The sequence below is a fragment of the Bufo gargarizans genome, chromosome 7, assembly GCF_014858855.1.
Source record: "Bufo gargarizans isolate SCDJY-AF-19 chromosome 7, ASM1485885v1, whole genome shotgun sequence".
In the NCBI taxonomy this organism is placed as follows: Eukaryota; Metazoa; Chordata; class Amphibia; order Anura; family Bufonidae; genus Bufo; species Bufo gargarizans.
In genome coordinates, this window is record NC_058086.1 from 87,260,253 (window position 1) to 87,274,474 (window position 14,222).

Here is a 14,222-nt window from a genome sequence, read left to right on the forward strand (position 1 = left end):
ACTATTGCATGACAGGATTTCTTTAATCTCCCACTTGAAATTATTAGATGTTGATGTTATAGTTTTTAGATTTCTATCGAAATGTGTCTGTCTGCAATTGTGACAGCAGCCGCACCTAAAAAAGCCTTTTAGGTTGGACCATGGAGTTATCATTGGTTCTATGACCTTTTTTCGTATCATTGGAGCTACCTGGAGTCCTAAATTGGGAGCCCGGGTATAGACAATTGGAGGATGAGCCGGAAGTATAGGGCCCAAAGTTTTGTCATCTCTTAATAGATGCCAGTGTTTATGTATGATGTTATTCACCATCCAGTAATCTTTATTGAATGGGAGGATCATTTTTGCAGTTATATCTTTATCTTGAGTGATATTAGATATTTTAAAAAATCCCCATCAATTCCAATACAAAGCAAGTACAAAGCTCAGAACTAAATTATTCCAGGAAGTCGTAATAGTTAGTTAATTCGACAATGGTTAATCAATTCGACACACGTCCCCGGATAGGGGACGTAACAGGGATTAAACTGATAGGAATAGTACTAGTTAAGACACCACTCATATAGGGTGTCACAGCACATTGCTCCGTGCATGCGCAGTGCCCCAACTTGGTAGTAAGAGGACCGACCAAGCTGCTTTTTCCATCTCCCGGTTCCTAAAATCAATTCAGTTTGGTGTGTCAGAGTTTGGTCTGTCACTGTGAAGGCAGTCGAAGGTACCCGGCCTAAATTTTTTTTCACAAAAGGCAATCCCACCCTGATATGGGACTTAACAGGGATTAAACTGATGAGAATAGTACTACAGAAAATTCCACTCATATCGGGTGTGACAGTAAATTGCACGGCCCAGACGCAGTGACCGCGGATTCAAACAAAGGGGAGGGAGCCAGCAATTTTTTAACCATCTCCCCGTTTGAAAAATCCATTTAATAAATAGACCCCAGATTGGGGACGTAACAGGGATTAAACTGATGAGAAGAGAGAACTATAGAAAATAGCACTTATATCGGGTGGGACAGTAAATTGCACGGCACAGACGCAGTGACCGTGGATTCAAACAAAGGGGAGTGAGCCAGCGTTTTTTTAACCATCTCCACGTTCGAAAAATCAATTCAATTCACCTTTCCGGGACCCTTGGTGTTGTACGTGGCTGGGTGGAGGAAGAAACCTTAAATGACATCAACGGGACATGGCTAGCTTGGTATCCAACCTTGTACAAATGGGGAGTTTGCGGTTGTTTGCGGTGCATTAAAAGGGGAGTTTGGTCTGTCAATGTCTGTGAAGCGGGGCGTAACCCTTACACTACCTGATCGATACAACATCATACCTGATCATATACACACACTGGATGTTTTAAACCACGTTGTTAAAAAAAATATTGGATTGTTAGGTGATTTATGCCCTTTATGGATTAAAATCCAACTCTGCGTCAACTATGTAATTTTCCATGGGAGTTTTGCCATGGATCCCCCTCCGGCATGCCACAGTCCAGGTGTTAGTCCCCTTGAATCAACTTTTCCATCACTATTGTGGCCAGAAAGAGTCCCTGTGGGTTTTAAAATTTGCCTGTCTATAGAAGTCTATGGCGGTTCGCCCATTCGCGAACATTTGTAGAAATTCGCGTTCGCGTTATGTTCGCAACATCTCTAGTGCCGAACCCGAACTTTTACGTAAATGTTTGGGTTCGGGTCCGGGTGCCGAAAATACAAAAGTTCGGTACGAACCCAAACTTTACAGTTCGGGTTCGCTCAACTCTAGTAGTAAGCTCTGTATTTTTACTATTTTACATCAGAAAAGTTAGCTGATTATTACTTTTCTTCTAAACACTCATTATAGCTCAATCCTTATCTTACTCATAAAAATGTGGCTTAAATAAGTGTTTTTGAGCTAGTTATTAAGTTAATTGTATTAGGCTAGTTCCACATTAGTGTTAGTGAGATCCGGCAGGCTATTCCGACAGGGAACAGCCTGCCAGGTCTATCTGGATCAGGCATTTCCAGAAACTACATGATGGCCATCTGAACGATGCAGATCCGGCTGCAACCCAGCAAATATACTGAGAATCAGCTGGACTAAAACTACTGTGCATATCTTTAACTTTATGTCTTTAACTATATGCCTTTTGCAGATCATTTTATCTTCAACTTTCTTACCTGTTCACAGTAACATTGACAGAATAGTTGAATATTTTTTAATAAAGACCAATTGAAAAAAATTTAAAATTCAATCATGAATATTGGTCCCTGATGTGTACAAAACCTTTAAAGGAAACCTGTCACCAGTTTTATGGTGTCCTAACTAAGGGCACCATTAATAAGTGACTGATTCTCTTAGCAAAATGCTGGGTCACTTTCTTTAATTGACCCAGTCAATCTGCCAACATCTTGTATTGAAAAGCTCCAGCTGATAATGATGAGTCATGAATATTTATGAGCTCCTGAGGCATGGATCCCGAAGGGACTGACAGTAGCGGATACGTCAGTTGGGCAGGGGAGTGGCCCAACTGACGTATGGACTCAAATCAGCTCATTAGCATGCGGCATGTGACATCTTTGTGTGTATATTATGAGGTAACCATCTGTCACACCAGTAAGTGAATACATCTAAGGTACTTTTTAGTAGTTAATGATTGTATATAATTAGTTAGATTATAATCAAATATCCACATAACAGGTTCCCTTTAAGTTTAATACCAATATAGAAGAAGATAGTCAATGCTATTAGAAATTATGATTTGATGTAATTTTTTTTTTTTTTAGATTGATGAAGATAAACGCCGTGAATCAATACCGAGACTCAGACGGGGAAAATATGACAAAAAGGTACAAAATGTGAACGGAAAATCTTTTAAAATCTTTGTTTAGTCAACCGCTTTCCCTATTTGGGAGATGTAGATGTACCAAAGCCCTCTACCAGAGAAGCTACAAAGAGAGGCTCATCTTATGGAGATCCAGCTTGTCTTAATAAGCATAATTTAGTTTTAATTAAGGAATTCATTTACCCTAAAGTATTTTTATTGGAGATAGTAGTTTCACTATAAATATGCATTCACCAGTAACAGCTGGATGGAGTCCCTTTAATGCTTAGTTCACATTTTGCATTTTGATGCCTTTCTTTCATGCATTTTTGCTTTAAAGTTGTGTCAGACATTGCAAAGTATAGCAACATTTAAAGTGTAAGCTTTTACATTTTATTTTACGTGTAGGGACAATGATATTGAAGGGGGCAGTGCCTCCAAAAAGTTGTAAACTGTGACATATGCTGCTGTTGTGCAATTTTTTATGTGTGATTTTTTAATTTTAATATTTTTTGGGAGGGGGGGGTTAACTCTGCTGAGTGAGTGGTGAGAGGCAATTTGCCAAATGTATTATAATTCGCCCCAGGAAACTGGTCTAGATTATAGTGGAAATCTACACCAGCTCCCTTACTGGTCTAGATATCTGTTTTGTTCCACTGACCTGCAAAAGCTGTTGGAGCCGCAGTAGGCAGGTATACACAGACAGCGAATCCTGACTGGAACCACGCCCGTTTTCCCTGCCTACTTGCAGTGCACGCCCTAGGCGGCAAGTAGAGTTGAGCGGACACCTGGATGTTCGGGTTCGAGAAGTTCGGCCGAACTTCCCGGAAATGTTCGGGTTCGGGGTCCGAACCCGATCCGAACTTCGTCCCGAACTCGAACCCCATTGAAGTCAATGGGGACCCGAACCTTTCGGCACTAAAAAGGCTTTAAAACAGCCCAGGAAAGGGCTAGAAGGCTGCAAAAGGCAGCAACATGTAGGTAAATCCCATGCAAACAACTGTGGATAGGGAAATGAATAAAAATAAAAATAAAATAAATAAAAATTAACCAATATCAATTGGAGATAGGTCCCATAGCAGAGAATCAGGCTTCACGTCAGCCACCACTGCAACAGTCCATTGGCATATATTTAGGCCCAGCACCCAGGCAGAGGAGAGAGGTCCCGTAACAGAGAATCTGGCTTCATGTCAGCAGAGAATCAGTCTGCATGTCATTGCAGAGAATCAGGCTTCACGTCAGTCACCACTGCAACAGTCCATTGGCATATATTTAGGCCCAGCACACAGGCAGAGGAGAGAGGTCCCGTAACAGAGGATCTGGCTTCATGTCAGCAGAGAATCAGTCTGCATGTCATAGCAGAGAATCAGGCTTCACGTCAGCCACCACTGCAACAGTCCATTGGCATATATTTAGGCCCAGCTCACAGGCAGAGGAGAGAGGTCCCGTAACAGAGGATCTGGCTTCATGTCAGCAGAGAATCAGTCTGCATGTCATAGCAGAGAATCAGGCTTCACGTCAGTCACCACTGCAACAGTCCATTGGCATATATTTAGGCCCAGCACACAGGCAGAGGAGAGAGGTCCCGTAACAGAGGATCTGGCTTCATGTCAGCAGAGAATCAGTCTGCATGTCATAGCAGAGAATCAGGCTTCACGTCAGCCACCACTGCAACAGTCCATTGGCATATATTTAGGCCCAGGTCACAGGCAGAGGAGAGAGGTCCCGTAACAGAGGATCTGGCTTCATGTCAGCAGAGAATCAGTCTGCATGTCATAGCAGAGAATCAGGCTTCACGTCAGCCACCACTGCAACAGTCCATTGGCATATATTTAGGCCCAGCACACAGGCAGAGGAGAGAGGTCCCGTAACAGAGGATCTGGCTTCATGTCAGCAGAGAATCAGTCTGCATGTCATTGCAGAGAATCAGGCTTCACGTCAGTCACCACTGCAACAGTCCATTGGCATATATTTAGGCCCAGCACACAGGCAGAGGAGAGAGGTCCCGTAACAGAGGATCTGGCTTCATGTCAGCAGAGAATCAGACTGCATGTCATAGCAGAGAATCAGGCTTCACGTCAGCCACCACTGCAACAGTCCATTGGCATATATTTAGGCCCAGCACACAGGCAGAGGAGAGAGGTCCCGTAACAGAGGATCTGGCTTCATGTCAGCAGAGAATCAGTCTGCATGTCATTGCAGAGAATCAGGCTTCACGTCAGTCACCACTGCAACAGTCCATTGGCATATATTTAGGCCCAGCACACAGGCAGAGGAGAGAGGTCCCGTAACAGAGAATCTGGCTTCATGTCAGCAGAGAATTAGTCTGCATGTCATAGCAGAGAATCAGGCTTCACGTCACCCAACATTGGAACAGTCCATTGGCATATATTTAGGCCCAGCACACAGGCAGAGGAGAGAGGTCCTATAACAGAGGATCTGGCTTCATGTCAGCAGAGAATCAGTCTGCATGTCATAGCAGAGAATCAGGCTTCACGTCAGCCACCACTGCAACAGTCCATTGGCATATATTTAGGCCCAGCACACAGGCAGAGGAGAGAGGTCCCGTAACAGAGGATCTGGCTTCATGTCAGCAGAGAATCAGTCTGCATGTCATAGCAGAGAATCAGGCTTCACGTAAGCCACCACTGCAACAGTCCATTGGCATATATTTAGGCCCAGCACACAGGCAGAGGAGAGAGGTCCCGTAACAGAGAATCTGTCTTCATGTCAGCAGAGAATTAGTCTGCATGTCATAGCAGAGAATCAGGCTTCATGTCAGCCACCACTGCAACAGTCCATTGTCAGATATTTAGGCCCAGCACCCAGGCAGAGGAGAGAGGTCCCGTAACAGAGAATCTGGCTTCATGTCAGCAGAGAATTAGTCTGCATGTCATAGCAGAGAATCAGGCTTCACGTCACCCAACATTGGAACAGTCCTTTGGCATATATTTAGGCCCCGGCACCCAGACAGAGGAGAGGTTCATTCAACTTTGGGTAGCCTCGCAATATAATGGTAAAATGAAAATAAAAATAGTATTGAATGAGGAAGTGCCCTGGAGTACAATAATGTATGGTAAAGGGGAGGTAGTTAATGTCTAATCTGGACAAGGGACGGACAGGTCCGGTGGGATCCATGCCTGGTTCATTTTTATGAACGTCAGCTTGTCCACATTGGCTGTAGACAGGCGGCTTTGTTTGTCTGTAATGACCCACCTGCCGTGCTGAATACACGTTCAGACAAAACGCTGGCCGCCGGGCAGGCCAGCACCTCCAAGGCATAAAAGGCTAGCTCTGGCCACGTGGACAATTTAGAGACCCAGAAGTTGAATGGGGCCGAACCATCAGTCAGTACGTGCAGGGGTATGCACACGTACTGTTCCACCATGTTAGTGAAATGTTGCCTCCTGCTAACACGTTGCATATCAGGTGGTGGTGCAGTTAGCTGTGGCGTGTTGACAAAACTTTTCCACATCTCTGCCATGCTAACCCTGCCCTCAGAGGAGCTGGCCATGACACAGCTGCCTTGGCGACCTCTTGCTCCTCCTCTGCCTTGGCCTTGGGCTTCCACTTGTTCCCCTGTGACATTTGGGAATGCTCTCAGTAGCGCGTCTACCAACGTGCGCTTGTACTCACGCATCTTCCTATCACGCTCCAGTGCAGGAAGTAAGGTGGGCACATTGTCTTTGTAGTGTGGATCCAGCATGGTGGCAACCCAGTAGTCCGCACACGTTAAAATGTGGGCAACTCTGCTGTCGTTGCGCAGGCACTGCAGCATGTAGTCGCTCATGTGTGCCAGGCTGCCAGGGGTAAGGACAAGTTGTCCTCTGTGGGAGGCGTATCGTCATCGTCCTGCCTTTCCCCCCAGCCACGCACCAGTGATGGGCCCGAGCTGCGTTGGGTGCCACCCCGCTGTGACCATGCTTCATCCTCATCCTCCTCCACCTCCTCCTCATCCTCGTCCTCCAGTAGTGGGCCCTGGCTGGCCACATTTGTACCTGGCCTCTGCTGTTGCAAAAAACCTCCCTCTGAGTCACTTCGAAGAGACTGGCCTGAAAGTGCTAAAAATGACCCCTCTTCCTCCTCCTCCTCCTCCTGGGCCACCTCCTCTTCCATCATCGCCCTAAGTGTTTTCTCAAGGAGACATAGAAGTGGTATTGTAACGCTGATAACGGCGTCATCGCCACTGGCCATGTTGGTGGAGTACTCGAAACAGCGCAACAGGGCACACAGGTCTCGCATGGAGGCCCAGTCATTGGTGGTGAAGTGGTGCTGTTCCGCAGTGCGACTGACCCGTGCGTGCTGCAGCTAAAACTCCACTATGGCCTGCTGCTGCTCGCACAGTCTGTCCAGCATGTGCAAGGTGGAGTTCCACCTGGTGGGCACGTCGCATATGAGGCGGTGAGCGGGAAGGCCGAAGTTACGCTGTAGCGCAGACAGGCGAGCAGCGGCAGGATGTGAACGCCGGAAGCGCAAACAGACGGCCCACACTTTATGCAGCAGCTCTGACATGTCGGGGTAGTTGTGAATGAACTTCTGCACCACCAAATTCAGCACATGCGCCAGGCAAGGGATGTGCGTCAAACCGGCTAGTCCCAGAGCTGCAACGAGATTTCGCCCATTATCGCACACCACCAGGCCGGGCTTGAGGCTCACCGGCAGCAACCACTCGTCGGTCTGTTGTTCTATACCACGCCACAACTCCTGTGCGGTGTGGGGCCTGTCCCCCAAACATATGAGTTTCAGAATGGCCTGCTGACGTTTACCCCGGGCTGTGCTGAAGTTGGTGGTGAAGGTGTGTGGCTGACTGGATGAGCAGGTGGAAGAAGAGGAGGATGAAGCCGAGAAGGAGGAGGTGGCAACAGGAGGCAAAGAATGTTGCCCTGCGATCCTTGGCGGCGGAAGGACGTGCGCCAAACAGCTCTCCGCCTGGGGCCCAGCTGCCACTACATTTACCCAGTGTGCAGTTAGGGAGATATAGCGTCCCTGGCCGTGCTTACTGGTCCACGTATCTGTGGTTAGGTGGACCTTGCTACAGATGGCGTTGCGCAGTGCACACTTGATTTTATGGGATACTTGGTTGTGCAGGGAAGGCACGGCTCTCTTGGAGAAGTAGTGGCGGCTGGGAACAACATACTGTGGGACAGGAAAGCGACATGAGCTGTTTGAAGCTGTCTGTGTCCACCAGCCTAAATGACAGCATTTCATAGGCCAGTAGTTTAGAATGCTGGCATTCAGGGCCAGGGATCGAGGGTGGCTAGGTGGGAATTTACGCTTTCTCTCAAATGTTTGTGAGATGGAGAGCTGAACGCTGCCGTGTGACATGGTTGAGATGCTTGGTGACGGAGGTGGTGGTGTTGTTGGTGGTACATCCCCTGTTTGCTGGGCGGCAGGTGCCAACCTTCCTCCAGAGGCGGAGGAAGAGGCCGAGGTGGCAGCAGCAGAAGAGGCCGAGGCGGCAGCAGCAGAAGAGGCCGAGGCGGCAGCAGCAGAAGAGGCAGAGGCGGCAGCAGCAGAAGAGGCCAAGGCGGCAGCAGCAGAAGAGGTAGCAGGGGGAGCCAGAGTGAGTTCCTTGTTTTTAAGGTGTTTACTCCACTGCAGTTCATGCTTTGCATGCAGGTGCCTGGTCATGCAGGTTGTGCTACGGCTCAGATCGTTAATGCCTCGCTTCAGGCTCTGATGGCACAGCGTGAAAACCACTCAGGTCTTGTCGTCAGCACATTGTTTGAAGAAGTGCCATCCCAGGGAACTCCTTGAAGCTGCCTTGAAGCAGGCGGAGTCTCTTGGCGGCGGGTGTTCTGCTTTTGCCCACTGCTCCCTCTTTTGCTACGCTGTTGGCACGGTCTCACCACTGCCTCTTCCTCCGAACTGTGAAAGTCAGTGGCACGACCTTCATTCCATGTGGGGTCTAGGACCTTGACCTCCATGTGGGGTCTTGTTCCTTGACCTCCTGTTCAGTCTGCACACTGCAGAAAGACGCAGCAGTTGGCACCTGTGTTTCGTCATCATCAGAGACTTGCTGAGGTGGTATTCCCATGTCTTCATCATCAGGAAACATAAGTAATTGTGCGTCAGTGCATTCTATGTCTTCCACCGCTGGGGAAGGGCTAGGTGGATGCCCTTGGGAAACCCTGCCAGCAGAGTCTTTAAACAACATAAGAGACTGCTGCATAACTTGAGGCTCAGACAGTTTCCCTGATATGCATGGGGGTGATGTGACAGACTGATGGGGTTGGTTTTCAGGCGCCATCTGTGCGCTTTCTGCAGAAGACTGGGTGGGAGATAATGTGAACGTGCTGGATCCACTGTCGGCCACCCAATTGACTAATGCCTGTACCTGCTCAGGCCTTACCATCCTTAGAACGGCATTGGGCCCCACCATATATCGCTGTAAATTCTGGCGGCTACTGGGACCTGAGGTAGTTGGTACACTAGGACGTGTGGATGTGGCAGAACGGCCACGTCCTCTCCAAGCACCAGAGGGTCCACTAACACCACCACGACCATGTCCACGTCCGCGTCCCTTACTAGATGTTTTCCTCATTGTTATCGTTCACCACAACAACAATAATATTATTTGGCCCAATGTATTGAATTCAAATTCAGGCCTTTTTTTACAGACACCTAACACTATCTGGCTATCTATTTAGGTACCGTATTACACTAATACAAGCACAGCAGTAACCACAGATTTAGCTGACTATGAATTTGAGGCCTAGTATTTAGGTGCTAGGTGACAGATATACGTTTTACTGACAGAATTAGACTGGGATATGCACAGTAGCGTGTGTGTGCAGTTATTGAGAATGACCCTATCAGCACCTTGATTCTGATATACCCTTTTAGGGATGTATTTAAAGTAGGCCTGATACAGCAGAAACCACTAAATTAGGAAATTGCTAAATTGGGAATTGTATTTCAACCCAGAACAAAAAATGTGCTTTGACGGACACTAAATAACTTGCCCAGCCACAACAGTACAGCAGTAACGACAGATTTAGCTGAATATAAATTTGAGGCCTAGTATTTAGGCGCTGGGTGACAGGTATACGTTTTACGGACAGAATTAGACTGGGATATGCACAGTAGCGTGTGTGTGAAGTTATTGAGAATGACCCTATCAGCACCTTGATTCTGATATACCCTTTTAGGGATGTATTTAAAGTAGGCCTGATACAGCAGAAACCACTAAATTAGGAAATTGCTAAATTGGGAATTGTATTTCAACCCAGAACAAAAAATGTGCTTTGACGGACACTAAATAACTTGTCCAGCCACAACAGTACAGCAGTAACGACAGATTTAGCGGGATATAAATTTGAGGCCTAGTATTTAGGCGCTGGGTGACAGGTATAGGTTTACTGACAGAATTAGACTTGGAAATGCACAGTAGCGTGTGTGTGAAGTTATTCAGAATGACCCTATGTGCACCTTGAATCTGATATACCCTTTTAGTGATGTATTTAAAATAGCTCTGATACAGCAGAAACCACTAAATTAGGAAATTGCTAAATTGGGAATTGTATTTCAACCCAGAACAAAAAATGTGCTTTGACGGACACTAAATAACTTGCCCAGCCACAACAGTACAGCAGTAACGACAGATTTAGCTGGATATAAACTTGAGGCCTAGTATTTAGGCGCTGGGTGACAGGTATACGTTTACTGACAGAATTACACTGGGATATGGCCAAAAAATAACCACACTATTGATGGTTAAATGCACTTGGTGTGACAGCTTGACCAACCACACTACTGAGGGTTAAATGCACTTGGTGACAGGCGCAGCTTGCCCCTGATGTAGTATATGGCCAAAAAATAAACAGACTATTGCTGGTTAAATGCACTTGGTGTGACAGCTTGACCAACCACACTACTGAGGGTTAAATGCACTTGGTGACAGGCGCAGCTTGCCCCTGATGTAGTATATGGCCAAAAAATAAACAGACTATTGCTGGTTAAATGCACTTGGTGTGACAGCTTGACCAACCACACTACTGAGGGTTAAATGCACTTGGTGACAGGCGCAGCTTGCCCCTGATATAGTATATGGCCAAAAAATAAACAGACTATTGCTGGTTAAATGGACTTGGTGTGACAGCTTCACCCTGATGTAGGATTTAGCCAAAAAACAACCACACCATTGAGGGTTAAATGCACTTGGTGACAGCTTGCCCCTGATGTAGTATATGGCCAAAAAATAAACAGACTATTGCTGGTTAAATGCACTTGGTGTGACAGCTTGACCCTGATGTAGGCTTTAGCCAAAAAACAACCACACCATTGAGGGTTAAATGCACTTGGTGACAAGCGCAGCTTGCCCCTGATGTAGTATATGGCCAAAAAATAAACAGACTATTGCTGGTTAAATGCACTTGGTGTGACAGCTTCACCCCGATGTAGGATTTAGCCAAAAAACAACCACACCATTGAGGGTTAAATGCACTTGGTGACAGCTTGCCCCTGATGTAGTATATGGCCAAAAAATAAACAGACTATTGCTGGTTAAATGCACTTGGTGTGACAGCTTCACCCTGATGTAGTCTTTAGCCAAAAAACAACCACACCATTGAGGGTTAAATGCACTTGATGACAGGCGCAGCTTGCCCTTGATGTAGTATATGGCCAAAAAATAAACAGACTATTGCTGGTTAAATGCACTTGGTGTGACAGCTTCACCCTGATGTAGGCTTTAGCCAAAAAACAACCACACCATTGAGGGTTAAATGCACTTGGTGGCAGCTTGTGCTGGCGCAACACAAGACACAAAATGGCCGCCGATCACCCCAGAAAAAAGTGACTGAAAAACGCTCTGGGCAGCCTTAAAACAGTGAGCAATTCAATAGCAGCAGTTCAATCATCCACAGCTGCAGATCGATCAATGGATGGAGTCTTTTGGAGGAGTTAATCAGCCTAATCTCGCCCTACTGTCGCAGCTGCAACCTCTCCCTACGCTAATCAGAGCAGAGTGACGGGCGGCGCTATGTGACTCCAGCTTAAATAGAGGCTGGGTCACATGGTGCTCTGGCCATTCACAGCCATGCCAATAGTAGGCATGGCTGTGACGGCCTCTTGGGGCAAATAGTATGACGCTTGTTGATTGGCTGCTTTGCAGCCTTTCAAAAAGCGCCAAGAAAGCGACGAACACCGAACCCGAACCCGGACTTTTACGAAAATGTCCGGGTTCGGGTCCGTGTCATGGACACCCCAAAATTCGGTACGAACCCGAACTATACAGTTCTGGTTCGCTCATCCCTAGCGGCAAGTTCACAACTACTCAACGTTCCCTGTTCTTGCTAAAGTCCCTACACAATTATATATTTAAAGAAATAAATGACAGTGATGCTTTAAAATGTGCCAATCAGCAAAATGTTATTTTTCTATGAATCTGTTCAACTCTTTCTAGAATTAAACTACTCACAAAAAGTTAGGAATATTTCGCTTTTGGGTGAAATTTATGGAAAACTTAAAAAATTCTCGCTACAGTAATATTATATCATGAAAGTAGGGTATTTAAGTAAAAGCATGCAAGGGTGATTTCCTCACCTCAATAAAATGTATTGAAACAAAAGCCTCGCAATGGGAAGGTACTGTTGAATGATTGTCAGGTGTCATCTTGGTCTCACGATTAGGGTTGAGCACACCCGAACTGTAAAGTTCGTGTTCGTACTAAACTTTAGGATTTTTGGACCCCGTACCCGAACCAGAACTTTTTAGTAAAAGTTTGGGTTCGGTGTCCGGCGATTGATTGGTGCTTTTTGAAAGGCTGCAGAGCAGCCAATCAACAGGCGTTTAACTCGTGTGCCCTTAGAAGCCATCACAGCCATGCCTACTAATGGCATGGCTGTGATTGGCCAGTGCAGCATCTGACCCAGCCTCTATATAAGCTGAAGTCACGTATCGCTGCACGTCACTCTGCTCTTATTAGTGTAGGAATAGGATGCTGCTGCTGTGAGGGAGAGAATAGGAAAGAATCTTTTATCAGAAGTGCTTGTTAACTCAGCGATCTACAGCGGTTTTGTTTTGTGGGTTCAGTGTATAATTTTTTTTACCCTGCCCTGAGCCCAGTGACACAGAAAAATAACTTTTATCCGTCTGTTAGTTAGGTGTGCGTCGGCAGCCATTTTATGCAAGTTCAGTGCACCAGCACAGAATATGTGCATTTGTGACAGTTAAGTACAAACTTGAAATACTGAAATTATATATAGGGTTTTAAAAAACCACCCAATTTTAATAAGACCCTTCATCTGGGTCCTTCGCTGCATTTGTAAAAGTGAAATCCAAGCTTAAAATACTGCAATAATAATCTGGGTTTTAAAAAAAACACCCGTTCTTGGCAATACCCTGCATCTGGGGCCTTTGCTGCATTTGTCAATGTGAAATACAAGCTTGAAATGCTGCAATAATATTCTGGGTTTATAAAAATACCAATATTTTTCAATACCCTACATCTGGGTCCTTTGCTGCATTTGTTACTGTGAAATACAAGCTTGAATTAAGGAATAATATTCTAAATTTAAAAATGCACCCATTTTTTGCAATACCCTTTATTTGGGTCCTTTGCTGCATTTGTCACTGTGAAATACAAGCTTGAACTACTGCAATAATATTCTGTTATTAAAAAAACACCCATTTTTGGCAAAAACCCTACATATGGGGCCTTTGCTACGTTTGTAACTGTGAAATACAAGAGTTAGATGGTGCTGTTATATTCTGGGTTTAAAAAAAAAACATACATTTTTTGCAATACCCTACATTTGGTGCCTTTGCTGCATTTGTCACAAGATTGAAACACTGCAATTATATTCTGGGTTTAAAAAAAAAACATCCATTTTCTGCAAAAACCTAAATCTGGGGCCTTAGCTACCTTTGTCACAGTGAAATAAAATAAAAGCTTGAAATACTGCAATAGTATTCTGGGTTTAAAAAACACACATTTTTGGCAATACTTTACATCTGGGGTATTTGCTTTATTTGTCACTGTGAAATACAAGCTTGAAATACTGCAATAATATTCTGAATTAAAAAAAAATATATATTTTGGCAATACCCTACATCTGGGGCCTTTGCTGCATTTGTCATTGTGAAAAACAAGAGGTACATAGTGCTGTTATATTCTGGGTTTAAAAAACACCAATTTTTTGCAATATCCTACTTCTGGTGCCTTTGCTGCATTTGTCATTGTGAAATACAAGAGGTAGATAGTGCTGTTATATTCTGGGTTTAAAAAACACCCATTTTTTGCAATATCCTACATCTGGTGCCTTTGCTGCATTTTGTCACAAGCTTGAAATACTGAAATTAAATTCTGATATTTTTTTTTAAACCAGCCATTTTTTGCAATACCCTACATCTGGTGCCTTTGCTGCATTTGTCACAGTAAAGTACAAGCTTGAAATACTGAAATTATATTCAGATTTTTTTTTAAA

At 45.2% G+C, this 14,222-nt stretch overlaps 1 protein-coding gene across 1 annotated transcript in view; it reads left to right on the forward strand.

The window, feature by feature from the left end:
* Window positions 1-14,222, forward strand: part of GUCY2C (guanylate cyclase 2C) — a 576,500-nt gene that overhangs the window by 257,583 nt on the left and 304,695 nt on the right. Inside the window, exon 13 of the mRNA XM_044302403.1 lies at window positions 2,756-2,818. Coding sequence (XP_044158338.1) covers window positions 2,756-2,818 — 63 coding nt within the window. The remainder of the gene's footprint in view (window positions 1-2,755; window positions 2,819-14,222) is intronic.